Below are 26767 nucleotides of genomic sequence, written 5' to 3' on the forward strand. Positions count from 1 at the left end.
TGGTTTTAATCTAGCTCTGCTTATTAGTGTTCGTGCATGGAAAAAGCCCGAATCGAATGGTAGCTATTAAGTATGTCTGGACAGGGTGGTTAGGAACTTGCTGGCTAGTTTTTATGTCACCTTGACACAAGCTAGAGTCATCTGGGAGGAGAGAATGTCAAATGCTTACATAAAATTAGGCTGTAAGCAAGTTTGTGGGGCATATTTTGTTTTCATTTCCTTTATTAGTGATGTGGGAGGGCCCTTCCCATTGTAAGTTGGTGCTACCTCTGGGTCCTAGATTGTACAACAGGCTGAGCAAGCCATAAAGAGAAAGGCAAGAAGCACAATTCCTCCATGGCCTGTTTATCAGCTTCTGCCTCCAGGTTCCTGCCCTGACTTCCTCTAGTGATGAACTGTTTCCTGGAAGTGTAACCCCTTCTCCCTCAAGTTGTTTTTGGTCATAGTGTTTCCTAACAGCAATAGAAACCCAATTTAGGCAAACAAGCATAAACTGAGGCAGAGGGAAAGAAGCTAAGCTTGAGCATTGAAGAAGGAATAAGCAGATAAAGTGTGTTGTAAGCAATAGGAGCCAAGGCATAGGAACTGAAGAGAGTGTGCTCCGTATTAGGAGCTACTGGGTTATTATCCTCCAGTCAACCCCTGCCCTACCTATATCAGACTCTGGATCAGGTACTGGATATAGGACAGCCATGTACATAAGCAGTATGAAGTAGGAAATATTAGGAGCATCCATCAATGATTGAGTCTTTCAAGAGAAGTGAACATAGGAGTCAGAAAGGGTTTGTTAGAGGTCCCATCTGAATTAGAATTTGAAAGACCATCCAATGGGGAATTTAGACTCGTGGGTCTGTGTTTTCCTTCCAGACCCAGCAGAATCAGCACCAGGGAAGTGATGTCAGCACTCAGCAGTTTGAGATCTGCTGATCAGGATATCCTGTAAGGGGACTGAAGAGATGACTCAGAGAATTTTTTTCTTTTTTGTGTATGTATCTCTGTGTAGTATGCATATATGTGTATGCATGTGCAGGTATGCATTGTGGAGACCCAACGTTGACATCAGGTCTCCTTGATTGTTATTTTCACCTTATATTGAGACACCGTCATGAACCCAAGTGAAATTTCTCACAGTGATGGCCACAGGCCAACTTGATCTAGACTGTTTCTCATTAAGACTTCTTCCCAGGTAATCCTAGGTTGTGTCACGTTGACAATTAAAACTGATCATTACAGCATATTTTTTCACTGCGTTGTAATTATAATAAAAATGCAGGTATAGATCATCGAGTCAGTTGTCAGCACCACATTAATCTTTTATATCAACAGTGCTATTAACCCAGCCTTGAATTCGGGTAATGTGTCCAACACAGAAGCAGATTTAAAAAATCCAAGTTCTCTCTTAAGTAAGACAGGTGTTAATTTCATTTGTTTTGTTTTTTTTATTTAGAGACAGGCACTCACTCTGAAGCCCCTGCCTCAGACTCTAAATGCTGACGTTACAGTTGTGCGCCATTGCACCTTGTTTATGGAGACTGAACCTAGGGCAAGCCCTGAGCTACAGCCTAGACTTTAACTTCTTTTTAAAAATATGCATATTTATTTTTTCTGTGTATGTGGATGGGTAAGATGTGGAAATCAGAGGACGCCTTTTTTTTTTCTTTTTCTTTTTTTCGTTTTTCCACACAGGGTTTCTCTGTGTATTCCTGGTTGTCCTAGATTTGACTCTGTAGACCAGGTTGGCCTAGAACCCAGAGATCCTGCTTGCTGCTGCTTCTGGAGTGTAGGGATCAGAGGTGTGCACCACCACTGGCCAGCCAGAGGATCATTCTCCTGCCATGTGGGTCCTGGGGATTGTCAGGCTTGGTGGCCATCTTGTCAGCCTTTAATTTCTTTTAAAATGTCTTCAAGTTTGGTTCCCAGGATCCTTGTAGAGGTGGAAAGAGAACTTACTCCACGAAGTTTTTCTCTAACTCCTACACAGGCAGAGCCATGGCACAGCTACACACACATACAGACTTAAAAAAAAAATCAAAATTGTTCTTTACAGTGTTTTTTTTAAAAATATTTATTTATTTATTTATCTATCTATTTATTATGTATATATACATCATACAGCTTTCTGCCTGCATATATGTGCCTGCAGGTCAGAAGAGGGCACCAGACCTGATCATAGATAGTTGTGAGCCACCATGTGGTTGCTGGGAATTGAACTCAGGACCTCTGGAAGAGCAGTCAGTGCTCTTAACCACTGAGCTATCCCTCCAGCCCTACAGTGTTTTGTTTTGTTTTTTTTTTTTTTGTTTTTGTTTTTTCTTTTCTTTTCTTTTTTTCGGAGCTGGGGACCGAACCCAGGGCCTTGCGCTTGCTAAGCAAGTACTCTACCACTGAGCTAAATCCCCAACCCCCCTACAGTGGTTTTTATTGCAAAAATCTCCATTGATATTTAAATGTCCACTGGTAGATGACTAGATCAGTGAATTATTGACCATATGAACAGTACAAAACATGCTGATAATGTTTAGTACTTCCCAAGTGCTGGGATTTCACAGGGATGTGCCACCATGTGTGCTTTAACATGTCTGTGATCTCTGTGTGTTCGTCTGAGATAAAGCTGAGGATGTAAGAGAGGAAAGTCAGGGTTGGGTATGGAGTCCAGAGTTCCCGCTCAGCTTGTGCAGCGCCCTGTGTTTGATCCCAGCATCTCTCCCTTTAAACAGGTGGGGGTGGATGGGAAGTGCGATCTGATCAGAGGGTATCAGGTCCCCTGGAACTGGAATTACACAACAGATAGTTGTGCAGCCATGTGTGTCCTTATTCCCCTGTGTAAAAGCAGCAAGGGCTGGAGTTTTAGATAACTGTGAGCTGCCATGTGGATGCTGGGACTTGAACCCAGGTCCCCTTGAAGAGCAGTCAGTGCTCTTACTCAGAGCCCTTAGCACCAGAATTATTTTGTGTTGTTTTAGTGTACTATTAAAAAGTTCAGGGGCTGGAGAGATGGCTCAGAGATTAAGAGCACTGACTGCTCTTCCAGAGGTCCTGAGTTCAATTCCCAGCAACCACATGGTGGCTCACAACCATCTATAATCAGGTCTGGTGCCCTCTTCTGGCCTGCAGGCATACATGCAGACAGAAAACTGTATGATGCATACATAATAAATAAATAAATGTTAAAAAAAAAAAAAGTTCAAAGGCTCTAAGCATGGTGGCACACATCTTTTATCCCAGTATTTAGGAGGCAGAGGCAGGTGGATCTCTGTGTTTGAGGTCAGCCTGGTCTACATAGTAAGCTCCTCCAGATCAGCCAATGCCACAGAGTGAGACCCTGTCTCAAAAAATCAAAAAACCAACCACAAGTTCAAAGGAGTTCAGAATTTCCTCTGTCATACATAATAAACCCAGTGGCTCTTTACAATCTAGAGACTTTTATTTACTTATTTTTATGACAAGGTCTTGTGACGTTGTAGCCAGTTGTCTTGCCTCCTCCCACATCTTACCAGAGAGCTTATTTGTCTAGTAGCTGTCTTGAGTTTTCATCTGTGTTTACACCTTACTGTGTTGCCAGTGGATAAGATGGTCCTGTGGGCAATGCAGGGAACTCAGGAGACAGGGAAGCATTGTGGAAATGGGTTTGAAAATGCCATCTTTCCCCGGGGAGTGTACTTTGCAGATAGCTATGCTTTGCTCTTCTCTCTGGTAAGCATCTTTTTTTTCCCTGTGGGCTGCTTTTATGCCTTTTGCTTTTGAAAAAGTATTTCATTTCAGCATGGTGGGAATCATCTGCAGCCCGTGTGAGGGCTGGGGTACCTGGGGACTATGTCCAGCCTTACAGAATAAAACTAGGCCTTATCAGCTCTAGTTCCAAGGTTCACTTCCATTGGTTACTTAGCCTTTCAGGGGTGGGGGCCTTCCTACAGTAACGTGGGAAGACTGCTGTACCCATTAGCAGTTTAAGAAGCTCATTTTCCCAGGTTGCTAAGATGTCAAATTCAAACTGTGCTGTGTTAGTAAAGTGTTACCTCCAACAGAGAGGGGAAGGGATCCTTTTCACAGTTACAGAGCTATTTGCACTTTATCTCCTCCTCCCCTCCTCTTTCTCCACTTGGTTTTGCATAAACACTAAATTCCCAAAGCAGGAACTCTGAGGTGGCAAGAGGCAAATAGTCTTGTCACCAGAGGAAGAAAAGGCTTAAAGACCTGCACCTCCTATCCAGTGTAATTACTAAGTTGTAATTATTTCTAATTATTATACATATACTATAACACTAGCCCTAATAGTTAAGTAATTACTTTGGAGATAGGGTCTTCCTATGAAGTCCTGGCTGGCCTGGACCTCGCTGTGCAGACCAGTCTGGCCTCAAATTTGTAGAGATCTACCTGCTTCTGCCTTCTGAGTATGGGGATTAAAGTCCTGCACCACCACACTGAGCATTAATTTTTAATTATTATTTGGGGCTGCAGAGATACCTTGGTGGTTGAGAGCACTTGTTACTTTTCTAGAGGACCCAGAATTAACTCCCAGCATCCTACATGATGGCTTACAACTATCTGAAAGTCCAGTGCCAAAGAATCTGACCCCTCTGATCTCCTCAGGCACCAGCAACACATATAGTGCACATACATACATGCAGGCAAATTTCCATAAATAAAAGATAGATCTTTAAACATTTTTAAATTTTAAGCTATTGTCTTATGTGTATGAGTGTTTTGCCAAATCTTTGTACTATACACATGAAGTACTCTCAGAAGCCAGAAGAGAGCATTAGATCTCCTGGAACTGGAGCTACAAACAGTTGAGAGCCACCATGTGAATGCTGGGAATTGAACCTGGGTCCTCTGCAGGGTCAGCAAGAGCTCCTAAATGTTTTTGAGTGTTTCTGATACTTAAAAAGTTTCAGGCCAGACATGGTGGCACATGCCTTTAATCCCAACATAGGGAGAAATAGGCAGATCTCTGTGAGGTCAAGGTCAGCCTAATCTACATAGCAAAATCCAGGACGGCCAGGGCTATGTAGAGACCCTGTCTCAAATAAAAAAATGAAGTTTTAGACTTTCCAATTAGGGATACTAAGATTTTCTAAATTCGGAAAAAGTGTGATAGTGTGATACCTCAAGGAGTTATAGTCCCAAGTATTTCCAAGGAAAATAACAAAAGATCAAGACCAAGCTGGGCAGAGTGGCATATGTCTATAGTCCCAGCATTTGAGTCTGAGATGGAAGAAAGATCACTTGAATCCAGAAGTTCAAGACCAGCCTGGGCAACATAGGCCAGATTTTTTTTTCTTTTTTTCTTTTTTTTTTTTTTCTTTTTTCTTTTTTTCGGAGCTGGGGACCGAACCCAGGGCCTTGCGCTTGCTAGGCAAGCGCTCTACCACTGAGCTAAATCCCCAACCCATAGTCCAGATTTTAAAACACATAAAAACACAACAAAACCAAGACCAATAAATGGCCTTCATGGCCTGATCACCTTTTGTTTTGAACCAGGATCCCATTATATAGACAGGCTGATCTTAAGTTTCCAGTCCCCTACTTCTGCTCCCTGAATGCTGGTATTATAGGTGTGGGTCTTATGACCTAATCCCTCCTCCCTCTCATAGGTCCAGTCATTTCCTCTCTCTTCCTGTTCTCTCCCTCTTCCTTTCTTGCTTTTTAGCCTTTCTCAGACTTTCCCAGCTCTGAGCCATTCTCACCAGGTTATCAGTTATCTGTAGCTTTCAGAGTCATCTCATCTCTTTACAGAAAAAAAGTGGTCTTTAGGCTCTTAGGTGCCACCAAAAATCAGCGTTTTGTCTGTATTGGTTCAGCCTTTGTGTATCCTGGAAGCTGTTTGGAGAAAGGCACTTGTGAGGCAGTAACCCTGCTGCCTTGTCAGGGGTATCTGTCTCTCCAGTCCATGTCAGGAGACCGCAGGAAGTGAACAGTACCTCTGTGCCTTCATATAGTGGCAACATTCGTCTAACGGGAAATTGTGGGATTGATAAACTAAGGAGGGACACACAGCATCAGAACTGGCTCTTTTAAGCTTGTGCATTTGTTACAGTTTCTTCAGAGCAACTCAGAAGTGGCTTCATCAATTATGGTTTTCTAAGGTTTCTTTTTAAAAGACAATATGGGGGCAGCCACAGATCAGGTAACCAACATATGATTAACTCCTTAGGCTGCTTCTATCAGTTCCCAGCTGAGTGCTCTCAGGGTAATTTCCAGGGCAACCAGAAGCTGAAAAACCTGCCTGCCCAGCTCAGCAGTGTCACGTCCAGGAGACGTAAGGACAGCCCTAAGTGTATGTGTCCATAAATGCAACATGCACGAAATAGCAATCGAAGCTCTCAGCCTGTAAAAATGTGTCCACGATCTGACCCATTCTCAGTGTTTGCACCCAGGCAAAGCCCACATCATCTCCTACCGTGGGCTCTGCTCCAATCCTTCAGTCTCCATAGATCTCTGGGCAGCTGGAGATATTGTTCAGTCCCAGCAGATTTTGCTTTGTGGCTGTTCAGAATCTCTTGACTTCTCTACTCTGAGAATAGAGGTCAAAGGCCTGTCTTCAGAGTGAGGTGCCCTTGGCCTCTGCTGTTGCTTCCTCCCACTCTGTTCCCCCAGGCTGTGAGCTCCCTGACTGCTCCCTGGACCTGGATCCTCCCTCAGTGAAGTCCAGGCCTTGGTCTCTAGCTTCACTTTGCCCTTGCTCAGCCCTCAGCTCTCAAAGGCTCTTTCGGATTTGATACAGAATGCCCCGTATGATACCATCCCACCTCATTTTGTCTCTTATCTGATTTTCTACTACCCTGCCACCTGACCTTTCTCACTGTTCATGCCTGGCTCAGTGCTCCGTCATTGTTTGCTGAGTGACAGGTGAGTAGGAGGCTGGTGAGAGGGAACTGCTCTTGAGAATTGTCTTCCAGCCCCTTCTGCCCTCCACAGCAGATGTCATTTCCTCCACTTTAAACAACCTCTTTTCCTCCATGTTTTTGCTCTGCCATATTTTATCCCCACCCCCCTTTTTTTTCTTCTCTGACAGGGTCTTACTATGTAGCCATGGCTAGCCTGGAACTCACAAAAATCTACCTGCCTCTGTTGGGATTAAAGGCATGTGCCACCCTGCCTAGCTGATTTCTCCAGATTCTTGCTAACATTTTTTTTTTTTTTTTTCTTTTTTTGGAGCTGGGAACGGAACCCAGGGCCTTGCGCTTCCTAGGCAAGCGCTCTACCACTGAGCTAAATCCCCAACCCCGCTAACATTTTTTAAAAGAAAAAATTGAAATTATGTATATGTGTCTATGTATATATGTAGGTATACATGTAAGTATGTAAGTGCCTTTGGGTTCAGAAGAAGTGATTGGATCCCCTGGAGCTGCAGTTACTGGCTATTGTGAGCTGCCTGATATGAGTGCTGGGAATTTAATTCAGGTCCTCAGAAAGAGGCTGTCTTAACTGCTGAGCCATCTCTCCAGCCCCTCTGTTTTAAAAAAATGTTTTCTGAGACAAAGTGTCATGTAGCCAAGGATTCTCTTGAACTTTTGACCTTTCTTCATCCTGGTGCCGGGATTACCGGTGCACACTGCAACACCTAATCTCATGTAGCGCTGGGCACTTAGACTGAAGAGTTTCATGCATTCAAGGCCAGCACTTTATCAGCTGAGTTAGCTCTCCAGCACTCTGCTTTTGTTTGAGCGTAGCCCTCGTGGCTGTGGAGTAGCGTAGTTGCCTTCACAGTTAGATCGCCTTCACCTGCTATTGGCCATTTCTCTCTCTTATTTGAAGAAATGTATATTCAAACATCTTTTTAATTAATTAACTAATTGATTAATTTGTGGATGTTTTGCCTGCATGTATGTCTCTGCATCACATATGTGCAGTGCCCTCAGAGAAAAGGGCATGAGATCCAGAACTAGAGCTATAGCCTGCTGTGAGCTGCGGTGTGGGTGCTGGGAACCCAAGCTCTGCAAAGCAGCCAGTTCTCTAACCACTGAGCCATCTCTCCAGCCCTGCTTACCTATTTCTAAATTGGGCTTTTTTGTGTCTTTACTGTTCAGTCTTTTTACTGTTGAGTCTTTTTTTTTTTTAAAGATTTATTTATTATGTATACAGCGTTGCACCCGCATGTACACTTGCAGGCCAGAAGAGGGCACCAGATTTCATTATAGATGGTTGTGAGCCACCATGTGGTTACTGGGGATTGAACTCATGACCTCTGGATGAGCAGACAGTGCTCTTAATTTCTGAGCCATCTCTCCAGCCCTACTGTTGAGTTTTTAAACAAACACAAATGAACGAACGAACAGGACAGAAAAGAAGGGACAAGACTTTAAAATGATGAGAATGGGAATATGGTATATAAAGGCTGTTCAACACCCAGCACCACCACTATTACAAACCCAACAACAATAAAAAACAAAACAAAAGAAAAACCCCAATCCACTCAATATTGTGGCTCTGGGAAATTGATGGTAGGGTTCAGTTTCTTCTCTCAAAAAAAAAAAAAAAAAAAAAAACTCGTCCAGGAGGGGCGTGGTATGTAATGACCTCTCCTTTGCTTTCCTGACAGGGCAGATGAAGCCTGAGGAGCCTCACGACAGTCAGAGATGCCAATGATGACCATCTATGCCTAGACCTCTGAAGAGCTGCCGTCGTCCACAGCACATGATGTCAGGTGGGAGCAAGGCCTGCACTCACCAGGAGCTGACTTCTGAACCGTAACAGCCTCCACCGAGGCCGAGCCCGAGCACAGGGCTACGAGACCTTTTCTCAGAAAACAACCCAAACAACTGAAAAGAATCTTCTATGAGAGAAGTGGAAAAGGGGGAGGAGGGGGCTTTAGGCTCTTGTGTTGATGACCCATGCTGTCTTCTCTGTTCAAATCTCTAGCTCTCTGTTCCTCCGGCCTGTGAATCCTCCCAGTGTGGCAGGGAAGGAGGCAAAGAATCTGCGTTTTTGTGTTGGACACACTGTTGGTTTTCCACAGTGTTCACTTTTAGGTTTCTCCACCAGCCTCCTTGTTCTACTCTGTACAGCCAGTCTTTTTCATGAGGATCCCCTTGGATAAGGGAGAGATATCTCACTTCAAGGATGCCTCCACATTTTCTTTCTTTTCTTTCTTTCTTTCTTTCCTTTCTTTCATCCATCCATCCATCCATCCATCCATCCATCCATTCATTCATTTTTTTGAAGTAGGATCTTACTAAGTATTCCTGGCTGGCCTGGAATGAGAACTCACTATGTAGACCAGGCTGGCCTCAAACTCAAACACATGTGCCTCAGCTGGGGTGATTAACGGTGTTTGCTTCCATCACGCCTGGTGCTTCTGCTTTTCTTGATTGTTCTTCTCTCTGGTCTTTGTAGGAAACCACACGCCTTCTGCTAGTGGCCCTTTCTCTGCCCTGACTCCAAGCATATGGCCCCAGGAGATCCTGGCAAAATACCCACAGGTATAACAGTTAGCATAGCCAGGACCAGCCTGCCATGCTACTATGCCTTTCATGAAGAGATTTACCTTCTGGGAATGGGTGACCCACTCAATGTTCATACAGGGTCACGACTCAGTACTCGAGACAACATCGTAGTTTCTTGTGGGACTCGGTCACTAGCTAGGAGGAAGGCTAACTGGAGACACGGGAGACTGCATGACCATAGTCAGCCCTTGCGGTTGAATGATGGCCAGAGAGGGCATCATAGAAGGGTAGCCTTTCTCAGGGTGGGTTCCAGCAGTCAGCATTTGAGTGTCATCTTTCGGAACTGCTTCACAGTAGAGAATAGACAAGCCTTCTTCTTACCCTGCTTCTAGAAGGAAGACTCCTCAGAGCAGCCAGAGATCTGCTATGATGAGTTTGGTTTCCGAGTGGACAAGGAAGGTAAGATGGAGCTTCCTTTTGTGTGTGAGTTTGCTGATGTCCTTGGGAAAATTCTGGCCCCATGTCATGCATTCCTCTGCATGTGACTTCTGAGGTCTGGGAGGTGTCACTTAAGGAGTTAAGGACAAGAATATATTTGAGGATGATGTAAGTTTATGAGAACTTCTAAATTTTTTGTTTTTTCAAGACAGGGGTTCTCTGTGTAGCCCTGGCTGCCCTGGAACGCACAGAACTCAGAGATCTGCCTGCCCCTGCCTCCCTAGTGCTTGGATTAAAGACATTCTCCACCACACCTGGCTTTTTGTTTTGTTTTTAACTTCTGACTTTTTTTAGATACATTTTATTGATCTTTACAAAATAATTGGTTATTTATATTGTAGAAAAGTTAAACAGTGCAGAAAGGGATGAAGATTAAAACCAAATGAAGAGTGAGTTCCAGGTCTATGTCAAGATCACACATAGCAACCTTCTCTTGGAGGGGGTTATTTAAAAAAAAAACCCTATAGTCCCAAAATTTGAGGAAGCTGCTGCTGTCTGAGGTGCTCTTTCCCTGACACTGCAAAATATCACAAGTTACAGGGGCATTTCCTATGTTATTTAAGATGCTAAAAAACACATTTTTAATGGCTGCATAATATATTACAGCAGATTCATTGATGTTTTTGTAGCCCTTTTTTCTTTTCTTTTTTAAGACAGGGCCTTTGTACAGAGTCCTGGCTATCCTGAAACTCCCTATGCCGACCAGGCTGGCCTTGAACTCACAGAGATCCAGCTGCTTCTGCCTCTGTTGCTGGGATTAAAAATGTGTGCCGTCATTCTTGGCATAGCCATTTTTCTTTAAGAGAGCATCTGACTAGGTGCTTATTGGGAAGACTGTTTGTCAGAACTGTGACAGCCTGTCCTCGGGAAGAGCAGGAACAATTCCTTAACTGAAGCACTCGACTTCACTCGTATTTCTAATTCAGGCATTAGTTTTCCTTGGTCTTCTAACTTGCAAGAAGATGGGAGTTAAATCCTGAGGTTAAGAGAGACACAGAGGACTTTGTAGAATGGTGGATCCGTGTTGATAGGTCACTGGAGTTTTAGAGTTAAAAGTTTTCACAAGCTTGCAGAATAGCGTTTTGACATTTGTTTATTGATAACCATCAAGATGCACACTGAGGACTTGGGCATTTTCTCTGTGTAATGTTGACAAGGTTAAGGTTTTTAGGGCTAGCTGGGATAAGAGCTTGGCTTAGGATGGGTGCTGAGAAGGCTCTGTGGTCAAGACTCATCACAGATCGTTTGCTGGCCACAGGCTTTGTCCTCGTATGTTCATGGGGTTCGTGAGGTTATGGTGCTTTCTCCCCTTTATGTTCCCAAAGATGGCTCCCACTCTGGTGGAGGGATGGCCGTAATCAAGCAGATATAGAGCATGCTGGGGGCAAGAAAGCCTGTGAAGACCATTCCATGGCTAGCAAAGGGGGCAGGGAAAGAGTTATTCATAGGAAGTGAAGTGAGGCTCTTCTGATGGGAAGACTTTGGTAGAGACTTGGTGGAGGTGAGGGAAGTATGACAGGAAGAGCAGTGACAGGTGGGCAAAGCTTCCAAGGAGCGAGTAGGTTTTTTGCTGGGGAGAAATGGAGTGGAGGAGTAAAAAGGCGTGAGGCAAGGATGGAGCCTAGAAAGCCTTCAGTTTTGAGCCATAGACATTTCTGACAGTGACGTGACATGGTCTGACATGTCCTACACACACGAAGTAAATTTAATAAAAAAGAAAAAGTTCAGGAGCCACATTGTATTTGCAATTGAATTTGGAGTTTAGGGTACAGGGAGACCCCTGAGCCTCTGGGGGATGGAGACCTGGCTTCTGGGTTGGGCAGTTTTGAGTAGAGGGTCTGCCTGGGTCTGCCTTGGCACTAAGAAGACTGTGTAGCTAGAGCTCCCAGGAGGCTTTGGGCAGTGGAGTCTTTTCAGAGGAGCCACCTGGCCTCGAGACAGCTCGAACGCATCAGGGCAGACTGGGCTGCCGTGATAGTGTGGAGTGAGGAACACATCTTCCTCCCTCCTCTGCTCTCTTGGTGGAAGGTTCTGAGCCTGGATGCAGCCAGATGGCAGGCACACCCCTGGTAGAGGATCCCCCTCAGAGGCTACGTTGGCAGGCTCACCTGGAGTTTACCCACAACCATGATGTTGGGGATCTCACCTGGGACAAGATTGCAGTCTCCCTCCCCCGCTCTGAGAAACTCCGTTCCCTAGTGCTGGCTGGCATCCCGCATGGCATGAGGCCACAGGTAAGACAGCCACAAAGACAAGGATCTCCTAGGGGGTTGAGAGTGCCCTAGTCTGTCACAGGAGACACTGCTAACATGGGCTCTCCCTCCAGTTGTGGATGCGGCTCTCTGGGGCACTGCAGAAGAAGAAGAACTCTGAGTTGTCCTACCGTGAGATTGTAAAGAACAGCTCCAATGATGAGACCATCGCTGCCAAACAGGTAATGTGGGGCAGCCAGCCAGTCAGGAAGGGGGTACTGGGCAGAGCCTGTGTGCCCTGGCACGAGGGAGAGGTCACCTCTAAGATTGCCCCTTGTTGGTCTCCGCGGCAGGGTGGGTAGCCCCTTTACTCATGAATGTGGCCTAGAGTAAGCTTGCTCCTTTCCAGGTCCTTCAGGGCTGCAGGGAAAGTTACCTTAAGGTCCCGTGTGTGGGAAGGACATGGAGAGCTCCACATGGGGAAGCAAGAAGTTTTAAATACAGATCTGGGTGCTGAAGTAGGAGGCAGGCAGCAGGTCCTCAGTAATGCACACATCGTCTGGAAGGCGTCCTCCTCCTCCAGGAACAGCAGGAGACAGGCAGCCACCTAGGCAGGGAGGGGAACAGAGGCTTCTGCCCAAATATTCATGGGACTCAGAAGAGGGGTTCTTAAGTGTGGGCTCAGTTTTATACTTGCTGGCATCTAATCCTGGAGAAGGTGGGGTTAGCCTGGGCCTGGACTATAATAAGGAATACCTATTCCTGGGACAGAGCAAACCACCCACAGCTCCTCTGCCTTATTACATGGGCATCAGTCTACAGTTTCATCAAACAAGGTCTTTTGGGGTGGTGCGGGGATCTGACAGATCGAAAAGGACCTGCTCCGTACCATGCCCAGCAACGCCTGCTTTGCCAATGTGAACAGCATCGGAGTGCCCCGCCTGCGCAGAGTCCTTCGAGCATTGGCCTGGCTCTATCCAGAGATTGGCTACTGCCAGGGCACAGGCATGGTGAGCAGCCTGAGAGGCAACTGGTACACCAGGGTCTTTTCCAGGCCTCTTGTGAGGCAGGTTTTCCCATGAGGTGCTGTAAGGGTGGGGGCAGGGACTGACCTGGGAGTCCCCTTTTTCCTAGGGGCCCTCAACCAGCCTGAAGAGGCACCAAGAGCCTTTCCTGAGGGTCTCTCCTAGAATGGGGCCCCTCTTCTGAGTCCCATGAATATTTGGGCAGAAGCCCCTGTTCCCCTCTCTGCCTAGGTGGCTGCCTGTCTCCTGCTGTTCCTGGAGGAGGAGGACGCCTTCTGGATGATGTGTGCCATTATCGAGGACCTGCTGCCTGCCTCCTACTTCAGCACCACCCTGCTAGGTGTCCAGACTGACCAGCGGGTCCTGCGCCACCTGATTGTCCAGTACCTGCCTCGCTTAGACAAGCTGTTGCAGGAGCATGACATTGGTGAGACCTGGCTGCCTTCTTCCCCGAGGTCCAGGGAGCCCAAGACGGTAGTGCCAGTGCCATCTCTGAGCGCTGAGGTTTTGAGGCAGCAGAGGCTGAGGCCAGGCTGCAGGCAGCTCATGTGGTTTCCGTTGCTTTTGTCTTTTACATTCTCACCCCTTCCCTTCCCTTCTCCTCCCCTCCCCCTACTGTTCTTTGGGAGCTGGCCCACACCTTTCCAGGCTATTCCTGCAGGCCACAGCCTGGTCTCAGCCCCTGTGGCATTGGTGTCTGTTGGCAGAGCTGTCTCTGATCACGCTGCACTGGTTCCTCACGGCCTTCGCCAGCGTGGTGCACATCAGACTGCTGCTGCGCATCTGGGACCTGTTCTTCTACGAGGGCTCCCTGGTGTTGTTCCAGACTACGCTGGGCATGCTGCGCCTTAAGGTGCTTCTCAGTCTCCGGTCACTGCTCAGGGCTGCCTAGCTTCTAGACAACAGGAAAGCACACGCACCAAATACGGTAGCCCTGGTGTCCTCCTCTGGGGACGCACTGCAGTAGTCCAGTCTTCATCACAGTGTTGCCTGAGAGAAGTCCTGAGTGTGGGTGGGCACAGGTTTCTGAGGAGGGTGCCAGCGCTGTGCTCCCCTACTCTCCCGCTCCCAGGAGGAAGAGCTGATACAGTCGGAGAACTCGGCGTCCATCTTCAACACGCTGTCGGACATCCCTGCCCAGATGGATGATGCAGAGCTGCTGCTGGGGGAGGCCATGCGGCTGGCTGGCTCCCTCACTGACGTGGCCGTGGAGACCCAGCGCCGCAAGCATCTGGCCTACCTCATTGCAGACCAAGGCCAGACCCTGGGGACGAGCACCACCACCAGCCTCTCTCAGGTGGGCTGAGTAGGGAGGCCCTGTCTTTGACAAATCATGGAGATCTCAAGAAAGCCATGATTGAGGGGGTATGGGGGAGCAGACTAGCCTTTCCCTGCTGAGCCACGGTCCAGCTCACCCAGCCCAGCCTGTACCTGCAAAGACCCAGTTAGACCATCAGACGGCCACTAGGGGGTGATGCAGGCTTCCTTGGTAACATGCATTCCTGAACCCTGAACTGGGTAGTTTAAGAGTGGGGCACCATCCATAGCCTGAGCTGAAGAACTGCCTTGATCTCAGAGTCCGCTTCAGGCATTAGAAATTCACAGGCACTAGCAAGCTGTGTCTGCCCTTTCTGCGTGGCTACTTTGCCCACTGCTGATTGGCTGTCCTCTCCACAGGTTGTACGGCGCAGGACCCAGCGGAGAAAGTCTGGCATCACCTCCCTGCTCTTTGGTGAGCCCAAGTGTGGGTCTGTTTTGGCTCTTCTAGAGGTTGGGCAGGAGCAGGTACTGTGTGCCTCTTGGGGATGGAGGTGGGCAGGACCAGTTACTATGCCAGTTACTGTGCCTCTCAGGAGAGGACGACCTAGAAGCTCTCAAGGCAAAGAACATCAAACAAACAGAGCTGGTAGCTGACCTTCGTGAAGCCATTTTACGTGTGGCACGCCACTTCCAGTGCACAGACCCCAAGAACTGTAGTGTGGTGAGTGGCAGGCTCCCCTCAACTTGGGGCTCTCCTTTTCTAGCCCATTCTTGGCACTGAGGCTTCTCCTTCACTGTGGGCCTTTCCTTTCCGGCAGGAGCTGACGCCAGACTACAGCATGGAGAGCCACCAGCGGGACCATGAGAACTATGTGGCATGCTTACGCAGCCACCGGCGCCGGGCCAAGGCCCTGCTGGACTTTGAGCGTCATGACGATGACGAGCTAGGCTTCCGCAAAAATGACATCATCACGGTGTGTGGGGACCTAGCATGCATGCTTCCTGCTGCCTCCTCCCCACCTTCCCTGCAGCCAGCTGATGCTGCTGAACAGTTTTGGTCTCAGCCTGGCGGGCACTGAGCAGCCTGCTTTGTGCAGGCCCTGAGCCCCGGCCTGTTCTCTCCTGCAGATCATTTCTCAGAAGGATGAGCACTGCTGGGTGGGTGAGCTGAACGGCCTGAGAGGTGAGGGCTTTTGTCTGCTGCAGGCTGGCAAGGGAGAGCCTTGGCTCTGCCTAGTCCTTCCTCTTCATGGCCTGTGCAGCCGCAGACCCCTGACCTTGGGGTGCGGGGCTTTTCTTTCCTCTTGGTCTTCTTGGCATGCCTGGCCTGCCTGAAGGTTCTGGGAGGTTTGGGAGCCCTTTGTTCTTGGACCTTGGGGAGAAAGGTTGGCACAGCTGCTACTGCTCCCCACATAGCTGCTTCCCCCCACAGGCTGGTTTCCAGCCAAGTTTGTGGAGGTCCTGGATGAGCGAAGCAAAGAGGTAAGAACGTGGGGCTGCTCCTTGTCACAACCCCTAGTCGTGGGCACATCCTACCAGGTCCATGTCCCAAGTGAGCCCAGGCTTGTGGCAGCTGCCAGGATGACAGGAGAGGGTGGCTGGCTGTAGGTGTCAGGCAACTGCTTCTCAAATGTTCTCTCCATCAGTACTCCATTGCGGGGGACGACTCTGTGACCGAAGGAGTAACAGACCTCGTGCGAGGGACCCTCTGCCCAGCCCTCAAGGCCTTATTTGAACATGGACTGAAGAAGCCATCCTTGCTTGGGGGGGCTTGCCACCCCTGGCTGTTTATCGAGGAGGTAATCAGCGTTAGTCCCTGTGCCTTCTCAGTCTTAGCACTACAGGGCCCGTGGTGCTCACCTGACCTTTCCCCGGTTCCTGGAGGAGGCGGAAGGAGCTGGTAGGGCAGTGGCATGTCCTCATACTCACCGTGTCTTGTCCACCGCAGGCAGCAGGCCGGGAAGTCGAGAGAGACTTTGATTCTGTGTACTCCCGCCTGGTGCTCTGTAAGACCTACAGGTACACACACACTGCCTGTGTTAAGCCTGCCAGTGTCCAGCACGGCAGCCAGTGATGGCCGCAGCCAGTAATGGCACTCTTGTTCCTGCAGGTTGGATGAAGACGGCAAAGTCCTGACCCCTGAAGAGCTGCTGTACCGGGTAAGTTACCTGCGCACTCTTAAGATCTCTCTGGCCATCACTTGGCACTTAAGTGACAGTGTGCTCTTCTCAGGCCGTGCAGTCTGTGAATGTGACCCATGATGCAGCACACGCACAGATGGACGTCAAACTCCGCTCACTTATCTGTGTAGGGCTCAAGTAAGTGTAGAGGAGGGACCTTCCTTCAAAGGGTACCCCACAGGGCAGGGCCAGTGTGCATGGGAGGTCCTCAGGGATTCTGGGTCTCCTGGACCTTTCTGTAGAGGGTGCTCGGAAGCTCCTGGGAAAGGGTTGTTGGAAGTTGAGGTCCTCCAGGCCCTAGCCTCATCCTTGCTGGTTCTCAGTGAGCAGGTCCTACACCTGTGGCTAGAGGTACTCTGCTCCAGCCTGCCCACCGTGGAGAAGTGGTACCAGCCCTGGTCCTTCCTGCGCAGCCCTGGCTGGGTCCAGATCAAGTGTGAGCTCCGGTGAGTAGGCGGCTCTGCAGGGCTTAGAACTTGCTGGTAAAGGAGGCTGGCAGACGAGCCCAGCGTGAGCACAGGCTGTTCTTTGGTCCCCAGTGTCCTCTGCTGTTTTGCCTTCAGCCTCTCCCAGGACTGGGAGCTCCCCGCTAAGAGAGAGGTGAGTATGTGGTTTGGTTGGTCCTGGCATTGGATTTGCCAGGAGGGCTGTGGTGCAATCTGGGCTGAAGAAGTGACCTGTGGTTCCAGGGTGGTTCCTGCCCATGACTGGGGCTGTTCTGTGCGCAGGAGGAGAAGCAGCCACTGAAGGAGGGTGTTCAGGACATGCTGGTGAAGCACCATCTCTTCAGCTGGGACATAGATGGATGATGCTCCTTCTAGCTGCTCTGTGGCTCCCAGGCCTACCCATCATAGACTGCCTGGCAGGCTCCTCCCTTCCAGAGAAAGAAGGCAGAGCCCTGGCCAGCCTCAGGCCTTCCTCCTCAAGCTAGGAGGTTCAGGGAGACACTCCAGAGCTTACTCAGGACCCATGATCAATGTCTGGGCCTCCCCAGTTGAGGCTCCCACAGTTGGCAAAAGCATATACTGGTGGCCAGCTCAACTGCTCTCCTTAATATGGTCCTGGGGGTGTCCTGCCAGAGTCCTTAAGGAAGCCCTGGGTGCCAGCCATATGGTGTACGAACCAAAAACCACGTGAAGAAGCAGAAAGCCACACCTATGCTGGTCTCTGCTCAGGAAGTGCGTAGGCTAACGGCAGATAAAGGCCTCTTGACCTTTACTGTAAATAAATCTTTTTGTGAGAGCAAGACTCCCATCTTTTGTTCCACAAAGGCTATTCCACCTGAAAAGATCTGACTCCTGGATGTTTATCTCAAGTCCACCTGATGCAATTAGGGCCCACTTTGTGGCCTCTAGGTGCCAGCATGGAAAAGACCCAGGACCCCAGCCACACTTCTCAACCCTGATGGATCAAATACAGCAGACTGGCAAGTCAGTGTTTTTGTTTTATTTTAAAAAGTTCACACAGCTTCCCCACCTTTGTCCCAGCACTGCTTTCGATGGCTCTATCCCTTCTCTGTATTGAGTCGGGACAGAACGAGGCTGGTGTTGGGCAGAAGGTACCTCTCAGCCCCCAGTAGATGCACTGGGACCCACCCCACTCCCAGGCCAAGGTGGCTACTACAGCGAGGAGGTGGGATGGAATGTGGTGGGCAGAGAGCTCCTAGAGGAGGGTCAGGACGCACCTCTCTACCCTTGTGGCACTACGGAGCCAGGAAGCAGGGCAGGGTAGCGTGTAGGCAATGGCAGGTGTCTGTCTACATGTCACATACATGTGTGGGGTGGGCCTGGGTGGCTGCATGCCAGGTTGAGTCCTGAGTCATGGTGCACACTTCTCACAATGACCCTGTATCAAGCCCTAAGCAGCCCTTCAGGCTTCTTACGTGTGAAAGCAGGTGGAGGTAGCCACACCCATTTCCCACCACCCCTAAAAATATATGTATATATGTAAGTTGATATATAATAATATAGAGATATATACATCTATACAGGTTTTTGCCACCAACCACTGGTTATACTATACACCAAGACTAAAACGGCAGAGTGCCGGGTCCTGGGACTGGCTGAATAGGGAATGGGTGAGTAGAGGCCTGGCTAGTTTCTTCCTCGCAGTGAAGGAATGGGAGACTTCACCCAGATGTGCACCTCTGACCTCAGAAAAGGAGGTCGAATTGAACTGGCTCTGGCCAGCCTCCCAAGACCTCAGCATGGGCCCAGAGTGGTTTCCTGACAGCTTCTGCCCACTGCCCAGGGTGAGCCTGAGCCAAGCATAGGGTTTCTCTGCAGCCTCTAGGGATTGTGATTGTCGAGGCTCACAGTCACAGGGAGCGTACACTGGCTATGGTTCTGTGGCTCCCCAACTTCTGACCCTTCCCTAGCCCATGTCTGAGTCAGAGGGCTACAAGCAGGAATCCCAGTGGAGCTGCAAGTCGTGGCCATCCAGGAAGTCCATCGAGAAGAGGCTGGGAGCTGTGGTGCTGAGGGGAGCCAGGCTGAGCACAGGGCCACCAGATGACAGCTCCAGCCAGTCCATGCTGTCCAGGTGGCCAACAGCCAGGTCCAGGCCCATACCACTGCTGGGCTCAGGAGCAAAGTGCAATTCAGAGGTGTCCATGGGGGATGGGGGGTGGTCCAGGATGGCAGAGCTGCTCAGCATCTGGCTGTGGAGGTCGTCAATGAGGGAAAGGGGTTCTGGTCCCTCATGCCCACTTGTCAGCAGGGGCAGCCCTGTGCTGCTCTCCAGGAAGTCTTCAAGGCGCCCTGGGAGCGTGGGGGAACCTGGTGGAGGAGCAGCCTGTGGTAGTTCACTCAAAGGCGAGGGTTGTGGTGTTAACGGAGGCCCATACGCTTCTGCTGGAGGTGACTTTTCCTTGCCTGGTAGGGATGGTGGCTCTTTGAAATCTGCTGAAATCTCTGCCAACAGAGACAGTTAATGGGGTCAGAAACCGGGTTTGAACATGCACAGAGAGTGAAGTGACAGCCCTTACCACAAACCAGAGAAAAATCTACTGACTTAAGTGAGATAAAACCGACAACTTGGCTGGAGCTGTGGATGAGTGGTGCAGGGCTTGCCTAGTACACATGAGGTTGAGGTTTAAACCACACATGCACACACCAAACGCCGAATGGAGGAAGTAACTGAAGGTCACAGACTTGATAAGGGAATTCATAAGCCCAGAAGGTATAAACCATTTGTAAAGTGTTGGTATTCAAAAAGTGGCAAAGGATAGGAGTTTTCTCCAACGGTCTACACATAGCTGTAGCAGTTCATGGCATCACTGGTCATTAGGGAAATGCAATGCCAAGTCACAGGGAAATAGTAGGGGGCTGGAGGTGTTGGTTAGAAGCGCAGAACAGATTAACTTGTGTGAGGTTCCCAGCGCCAGAAGTGTTGGTGAGGGAGTAGGGCCAGTGGAACCAATGTGCATGGCAAGGAAAGGTGAAACAGCTCACAGCAGCTTTGGAAGCAGTAAGATCTAGCTAGCGTGGGTATGGACCCAAGAGAACATGACAGCAGCTGCTTCCACACACAGTTCACGTGTCTAATAATAGACAAGTGGGTGAGGACATGCTAAGTAAAATTATTCACAGGCTGACCAAAACCATAGGGGTCCACATACAGGACAGTCAATCAGACAAGGTGGGGCATGGGACAGTCCATCTAAGGTGTCCAGGGTTTAGTTTAGGAAGATGAAAATGTTTGAGATGTAGATAGTGACATAATGCCAACACACTTAATACAACTGTCACAATAAAGCGTTATACAAACCCTCCATGTCTCTCATCCCTGGTCATCTATTCTTGCCTGTGTAGCTCACTGCTTCCCAGATGCCACCACCTGCCCCTTTCTGGCATCCTCAAGTGTCCCTTGGGGGATATCCAGTACTCTAGCTGCGCTTCCTCTGCCATACTTAGACACCAGATTTCAGTGGTTGCCACTCCTTCAAGCAGGGGATAGTGTTTGTTCAGGACACAGTGGCTGCTGAGGCCTAGGTTCTTCTGGACTCTAGTTCAACTACCTGTACTCATCAGAGGACACTCAGGCTCCATGGCAGAGCCAGCACCAGCTGTCCCCCTTAGGCCTGAGACCTGCTGAGCACCACGCACTGCTCCCTGGCTGCTCTCTCCAGTTCACTGCTGTCATCGTCCTTCCTTCCTGCATAGCCACAGTCACCACAGCAGTGAAGACCCTGTCAGACCATGCTGTTCTAGGCTGTGTACACCCTGCTGCCTGGGGGCTGTGTCCCCAGCTCTTCTGCCCTCTTCCTTCTTGGGGCTGCCCCGGCCCTTGGTGCAATGCAGCTGCCCAGGTACTTGGATGCCCCACACGCTGTAGAAATGCAGGTTATGTTCACCTAATTGCAGGGCTGTAAGGTTTTTGTCAAGCAGTTGTGGGACAAGCAGCCAAGGACTGTATGTCAAAGGAGTGTGCCTGTCAGGCCTGCTGCTCTGAAACAAGTAGCCGACCTGTGAGGGAGACAGGGGATAGGGCTTTACCTCCACTCTGAATAAGAATATCAAACAGATCATCCATGTGCTGACTGGAGGAGCCATTTTCCTGTGGGACAGAACAAGAAAAGAACATGAGAGTCTAGAATGGCACCAGGTACCATCGAAGCTCAGGTGCCGATCCTAGCTTGTGCTTCTGCCATGTTGGTACTGGATGTTTCCCACGCTCCTCACCGACCTGCTTCTGAAGCCCCACCCCTGTGGGACTGAGGCACTGCCCATGTGGGGTTTGGCCTACTGCCTTGAAATGTTGGTTTATTGTACATGTGTGAGTACACGTGTGAGTACACGTGTGAGTACATGTGTGAGCACATGTGTGAGTACATGCCGTATGTGGAGGTCAGAAGACAGTGCGGGAATCGGTTCTCTCCTTCCACCATGTGGGTCATGAGGCTGGAACTCTGGTTGTCAGGGAAGTGCGTGCCTTGATCCTGCTTGCGGCACCCCTGCTCCTAGGATCCTCACCTGCTGCTTAGGCTGCTGAGTCACACTCTCTTCATACCCAGGCGGCTCCTTCTTCAGCAGAGATGTGGGGGTTGCAAATGAAGGCTGAGGTGGGTGCTCCAGGTCCATCTGGGCAGGTGGACCAGGGGCTGGAGAACCAGGCTGGGACAAGGGCTGGATGGGAGAATGGGAGAAACGGTTGGTGGTGGGGGTAGGGACAAGGTCAGGCTCCAAATCTGCCTGGTGGGGAAGGAACCTTCACTGCTCACAGGGACAGCTTTGCTGCTGGCTAAGGAACTTCTGGGCGTTCTCGTGGATAGGGAAGAGGAGACACTGAATGGGGTAAGTGTGAGGCCAAGGGTGACAGAACACCAGGCCTCAAGGAAGCCCCTTTAGGAAGCCAGGTCCCAAGTCTGATAATACAGCCTGCACAAGACAGGGTTCATTCTCCACCCAGACATGCCACCCCAGCCTGTCCCCATGCCTCAGCTACCTGTTGGGGGCTCCCCGTGGGCAGGCCAGGGCCATCTGCACTCTTGTTGGTCACAGTGAGGATGAGGTGAGTCCCTGTAGAGTCAGTGACCAGGGTAGGAGGGCTGACCTTCTTGAGGAAGCTGGTGCCCTGCGAGCCCAAGAGCAGCTGGGAGCCAGGGGCCAGATCTGGCTCAGGTGGCCCAGCTTCCTGTTTTACCACCACAGGTGGGGACTCGGGGGCTGGAGCCTGAGCATCTCCATGGTTGGTGGTGGGAACTACTAGGCCAGGGCCAAAGGCACGGGCAGCGCCCTGGGGCTGGCAGCTGAGCTGGCAACTGGAGAAACTACTTTCCCGCTTCACAGGGCTGCTGGCTGGGGCTGGCTGCTGGGCCCGCTTCTGCTGCTCCAGCTGTAGCCGCAGCAGCTCAACCAGCTGCTGCTTCTGTTGGAGCATTCGGGTCAGCTCCTCAATCTGCTTGTCCTTCTCCTGTAGCATCTGGTCCTTGTCCAGTCCCTCCAGCTCAGCCCGTGCACCAGGGCTCAGACAGCAGGACGCAGCACGGGCACCCTCCTCCTTCACGATCTGTAGTGGGGAGGCCTGCAGGGTGAGCTGTGTCAGCGGCGATGTCACCATTTCACCAAAGGCATCCCCAGGTGTGGAATTCTCATCACCCGTGCTGAGCAGTGAGCGCTCTGAAGGGGTAGGAGACACGGGGGGTGTGGAGCCTGTGCTGCCAAACTTCACCATGCCATTGCTGGTTACTGTGGCCACCACCATCTCAGCTGGTGCAAGGCCTGCTGTTACAAGAGCTGACCCTGTGCTCAGCAGGGCCGCAGGGAAGGCGACCACTACCTCACCAGCCTTGGACAGGACAGAGGTGGTGGCAGGGGCCTTGGGGGCTCCTGGAGCTGGGCTGACTTGGTCTTGGTAGGCACGCAGGCGCTCAATCAGCTCTGTCTTGGTGCCTGAGACGGGCAGCGACCGCAACTTCAGCTCCTGCTTCAGCTCTGCCACCTGTAGGGGTTGAGAGTTGGAGCAGCCGGGCACCGGGTGGGGTCTTGTGGACACGGGTGCTGTGTGGCTGGGTTAAAGGACAGGCTATGAAAGGTAGGAGGCTAGCAGTGTGTAAGCTGGGCCTTCATCTGGTTCCCGCTGGCCATTCCAGATGACTCCCGGAGTCTTTTACCCTGCAAGCCCCTCCCCTAGAGTATTCCCCGCAGCCCCACATGGTGCTTGGAGCTCGGTTTCTTCCTTGGCTACACTGGACAAGAAAAGCTCACAGAGTAATGCACCCTTGAGGTCATAAAGCTACTGAGCAGCAAGGATAGGACTTAAGTCCCCTGGAGTCCATCAGCCCAACACCCTCATGAATGTAGTCTTGTTGGGGGATCCAGGAGGACACTGGAGGACAAATGTTCAAGAGAAGACTTTGGCCTATCCCACCTTCTGATCAGTGACAGAGAAAACAGGCTGAGTCCAGGCTGAGCTGCTGGTACTGACTGGCAGGCCTGCCTGCTCTTCTCCCAGAGGGAGCAACCCTGCTGCTACTCACAGACTGACTGCCATGGGATAACAGAGACTGTGAGATTTGCCCCCCGCCCCACATGCACACACAAGGGCTGAGATTAGGACCACGAGCCTGAGGGGCCTTCCAGAAGGCTCTAAGTGCTCCTTTCAGAGCAGACCAGATCTAGAGCCTGCTCTGCCTTCCCATCTTGTGGTCACGGGCCATTACCATCCCTGCCTAAAACCTGCCCCCTTATCCCTCATGGGGGAGGCGGGGTCAGCCACCTACCTTCATGTCATCCAGGTTGGCCGGCAGGGCTCCTGGTTTGCCAGCCAGGGCAGTGCTGTTCTGACGGGCCAGCCCACTGGGCCCTGGGGTGCCTGAGCTAGAGCTGCTACTGGTGGAGAGACTGCGTGATGGGGTGGGGGCACTGCTTCCGGGAGTCTCACCCGAGGGCCTGAGGCAAGACAGAAACACATGGCTTCAGTACCTCCTAACCTCTGCAGGCAGTGGCCCGAGTGAGGAGCCCGGGGATTTGTGCTCCTACTTGGGAGGGGCGGGCAGGATGGCCTGGTAGTTGTAATGCTGCTGCTGCTGCTGCTGCTGCTGCTGGTTGAGGATCTGCAGCTGCAAGAAGAGCTGCTGCTGCTGCAGGATCTTGGCGTAGGAAGAGTCCATGGCAGGCGCCCCCTTGTCCTGCTTTTGGTCCGGGGGGATGTACTGGTGGTACTTGAGCTTCTTCACTTTTGGCTTCAGCTCCTTGGCCTTCTTGCTGCGCTGTGACTTCTCGCTCGCAGACTTCGGTTGGCTTTGCTGAGGGAACATGAGACCGTGCATCAGGGGCCACCCCAAGGAGGCGCCACCTAGGCCCATGCCCAACATCTGAGAAGCGCCCACCCCGACTCTGACAGACAGGGCAGGCTGGAGGAAAGACCAATCAGAAGGATCTGTACAGGTGTCACATGACCTTGAGCAACATAAAACAAAGAGGCCAAGCTACAGCCGAGCTGTGTAGCATGACCACGCTCAAAGGGACCATATGGCCTCTGAAGAGTCCCACCCAGAGAGGAAGTGTCATAGCAACCTGGAAACACACTCAGAAGTTGCTTGCCCAAGGCTGCACAGTGACTTTGTTCTTGATCCAGCCCAGGGGGCCACAATCTTCTGTGTGCCCGTAGGCTCCCAGCTGACACAACCTTAAGAAGGCCTGCTGGGTGGGCAGGACTCTGGCCACATCCAAGAAAGGTCAGTGGGCCATGGTGAGAGCACTGCTCTTGGGGCAGGCAGAGGTAGATGTGAGCAATAATCAGAGGTGCGAGAGGATGGGGGAGCCTAGACGTTCTGTAGACAAAGGTAGAAGGTACAGCAGCCTCATTCTAAGGGAGAAGAAGTAGGAAAAGGGAAGCCGGTAGGAAGCCAGGACCCAGGAGGGGATGGGGTTCAGCCTACTGCTGGCATCAGAGAGCGGAATATAAGCTGGTGAGGGGTGCACCGGCAAGGAACGCTGTTAAACTATGTTCAGAAGAGGCCAGGTAGTGTGCAGAGAGTTAAAGAAAAGCTGGGGACATCTATGACATCCATGGGCTGTAAAGACAGCGCAGTACCCACTGAAGAGGCCTGTGGTGGGAGGAGAGGCTGCTGGCCAGGGGAGGAGGGGTCATTGGGAACACTGCAGACAGACAGGAGGCCCCCAGGCAATTGAGTCCTCAGTGAATACTGGAGAGAACCTGGACAGTCTTGGGCTGTGATGTGTGTCTGTGTGTTTGTGTTTGTACGTTACAGTGTGCACGTGCAGGTGAGAAGACGACTTAAGGAGTCTGTAAGTACAGACATCAGGAGGACCAAACTCAGGATGTCAGACTTGGCAGCAAGTGCCTCATCCCAGTGAGAGCCATTTCCCTGACCCAAGCCTCTTTTTCTGTCATCTCTATCTAGGCTGTGGTAGTGTGTTCCTAACAACAAAAACAGGCTCAGATGGGGTTCCATGGGCTATGACAGTACGTCAGCGTCACCACAGCAATGCAGAGACGAGAAGAAATGCCCAGATCACCTTGGGTCAGGTCTTGACTGATGGAAGATGAACACGCCCACCCCTTGGAGTTGTTCCCACAGTTAGAATGACACCAGCGCAGGACTTCAAATCCCAGGGAAGGGAGGACAGCCACTGGCAGAAAATACCTTGATGAGTGTGGGCGCGGGCTTGGCAGTGGGGACGATGCTTCCACTGGCTAGGCTGGGGGGCAGCAGAGGCGGGGGAGGCAGAGGAGGCTGCTCTGCCAGGAAAAGCGTCTCTCCAGGATCTGGAGCCATCGGGAGCTGAGAAAGAACCTGGGAGGTAGGGAGCGGAGAAATAAGGACCCTGGCATCCCCAGATGGAGTTGATCTATCCTGCCCCACCATCCTCATGGTCGGAGGGCAGAGGGGGTGTGACAGCCACATCTCTGAACTGAGTGTACTTGTTTGAGCAGCCAGCTAGGAGAGCCAGTCAGAGTGTGTGGCCAGGGTGGTAGGACCCCAACCCAGCTTCTCCTTACGCTTGGGCTACTAGAACTGGGTCCATTGTTGGCCTCTGAAATGAGGGTCACACACACACACACCTCATGCACATAGCAGGAACTGCCCATCCTGCCCAGGACAGAAGCCAGACTCTGGGCAGCCTTGGCAGGTGTGAGGAAGAAGCTAAGAGGTAATCTCACCTGAGTGGGTGATATGGAGGTGGCACTAGAAAGTGGATCACTGGCCCGGGGCTCCAAGGGTGATGGCACTGAACCCTGGGACTCATGGCTGGCGGGCTGCTCGGGAGACAGGGCATCGCTGCTGTCCTCGTCGAAGGAGGAACTGTCTGCTACCTTTGGGTAATTCACCTGGCCCACTGAAATGCAAAGCCAGTGTAAGACTCCTGCAGCCAGCACACAGGAAGGTGGGCAGGAAGGGCTGTCAGCACCCAGCCCCATGTCCAAGAGGCGCACAGTATAGAGAACCAAGCGAGCGCCTGCCTTGGTGCAGAGCTCAGAAGCAGTCAGCATTCTGGAACAGGCTTGCCAGGAGCTACAAGATCTGGCTTTTTACACGGTGAAGGCCATGAGCCTGCTGCTGACAGACCATGGTGACAGCAAGTGACCCCAATTCCTCCTTAGGGTTCAGTTCCCAGAGGCCACAACAGTCTAAGGCTCTGAGGCTATGGAGGAAGGGTCCCTGGAAAGGGATACCCACCTCACAGGTACCTGGGGTCAGTGAAATTATGCCCTTATTCAAAGGTCCATGAAGCCAAGACCTAGCGCCCAGGCAGCAG

General features: G+C 50.9%; 2 protein-coding genes across 4 annotated transcripts in view; one reads left to right on the forward strand and one right to left on the reverse strand.

The window, feature by feature from the left end:
* Sgsm3 (small G protein signaling modulator 3) overlaps window positions 1-17975 on the forward strand; it is a 32437-nt gene extending 14462 nt beyond the window's left edge. The window contains exons 2-22 of one of the 2 annotated variants that reach the window (XM_032918196.1): window positions 8543-8647; window positions 9337-9422; window positions 9779-9845; window positions 11913-12118; window positions 12211-12318; window positions 12943-13086; window positions 13333-13528; window positions 13809-13954; window positions 14174-14398; window positions 14779-14833; window positions 14955-15082; window positions 15180-15335; window positions 15490-15544; window positions 15794-15843; window positions 16008-16160; window positions 16310-16380; window positions 16472-16520; window positions 16594-16679; window positions 16865-16987; window positions 17081-17141; window positions 17270-17975. In XM_032918196.1, the coding sequence (XP_032774087.1) occupies window positions 8599-8647; window positions 9337-9422; window positions 9779-9845; window positions 11913-12118; window positions 12211-12318; window positions 12943-13086; window positions 13333-13528; window positions 13809-13954; window positions 14174-14398; window positions 14779-14833; window positions 14955-15082; window positions 15180-15335; window positions 15490-15544; window positions 15794-15843; window positions 16008-16160; window positions 16310-16380; window positions 16472-16520; window positions 16594-16679; window positions 16865-16987; window positions 17081-17141; window positions 17270-17350 (2295 nt within the window). In that variant the 5' untranslated portion in view covers window positions 8543-8598 and the 3' untranslated portion in view covers window positions 17351-17975. Of the gene's footprint in view, window positions 1-8542; window positions 8648-9336; window positions 9423-9755; window positions 9846-11912; window positions 12119-12210; window positions 12319-12942; window positions 13087-13332; window positions 13529-13808; window positions 13955-14173; window positions 14399-14778; window positions 14834-14954; window positions 15083-15179; window positions 15336-15489; window positions 15545-15793; window positions 15844-16007; window positions 16161-16309; window positions 16381-16471; window positions 16521-16593; window positions 16680-16864; window positions 16988-17080; window positions 17142-17269 lie in introns of those variants that run through there. The other variant, XM_032918190.1, reaches the window with a different exon arrangement.
* Window positions 17976-18666: 691 nt separating this feature from the next.
* Window positions 18667-26767, reverse strand: part of Mrtfa (myocardin related transcription factor A) — a 172872-nt gene continuing 164771 nt past the window's right edge. For both annotated transcript variants that reach the window (XM_032918186.1, XM_032918182.1), the window contains 8 exons: window positions 26172-26347; window positions 25654-25803; window positions 24023-24288; window positions 23764-23932; window positions 21987-22982; window positions 21515-21667; window positions 21038-21098; window positions 18667-19453 (listed from right to left, as the gene is read on the reverse strand). In XM_032918186.1, coding sequence (XP_032774077.1) covers window positions 18939-19453; window positions 21038-21098; window positions 21515-21667; window positions 21987-22982; window positions 23764-23932; window positions 24023-24288; window positions 25654-25803; window positions 26172-26347 — 2486 coding nt within the window. In that variant the 3' untranslated portion in view covers window positions 18667-18938. The remainder of the gene's footprint in view (window positions 19454-21037; window positions 21099-21514; window positions 21668-21986; window positions 22983-23763; window positions 23933-24022; window positions 24289-25653; window positions 25804-26171; window positions 26348-26767) is intronic.

This window comes from Rattus rattus, chromosome 1 (genome assembly GCF_011064425.1).
Source record: "Rattus rattus isolate New Zealand chromosome 1, Rrattus_CSIRO_v1, whole genome shotgun sequence".
Classification (NCBI taxonomy): domain Eukaryota; kingdom Metazoa; phylum Chordata; class Mammalia; order Rodentia; family Muridae; genus Rattus; species Rattus rattus.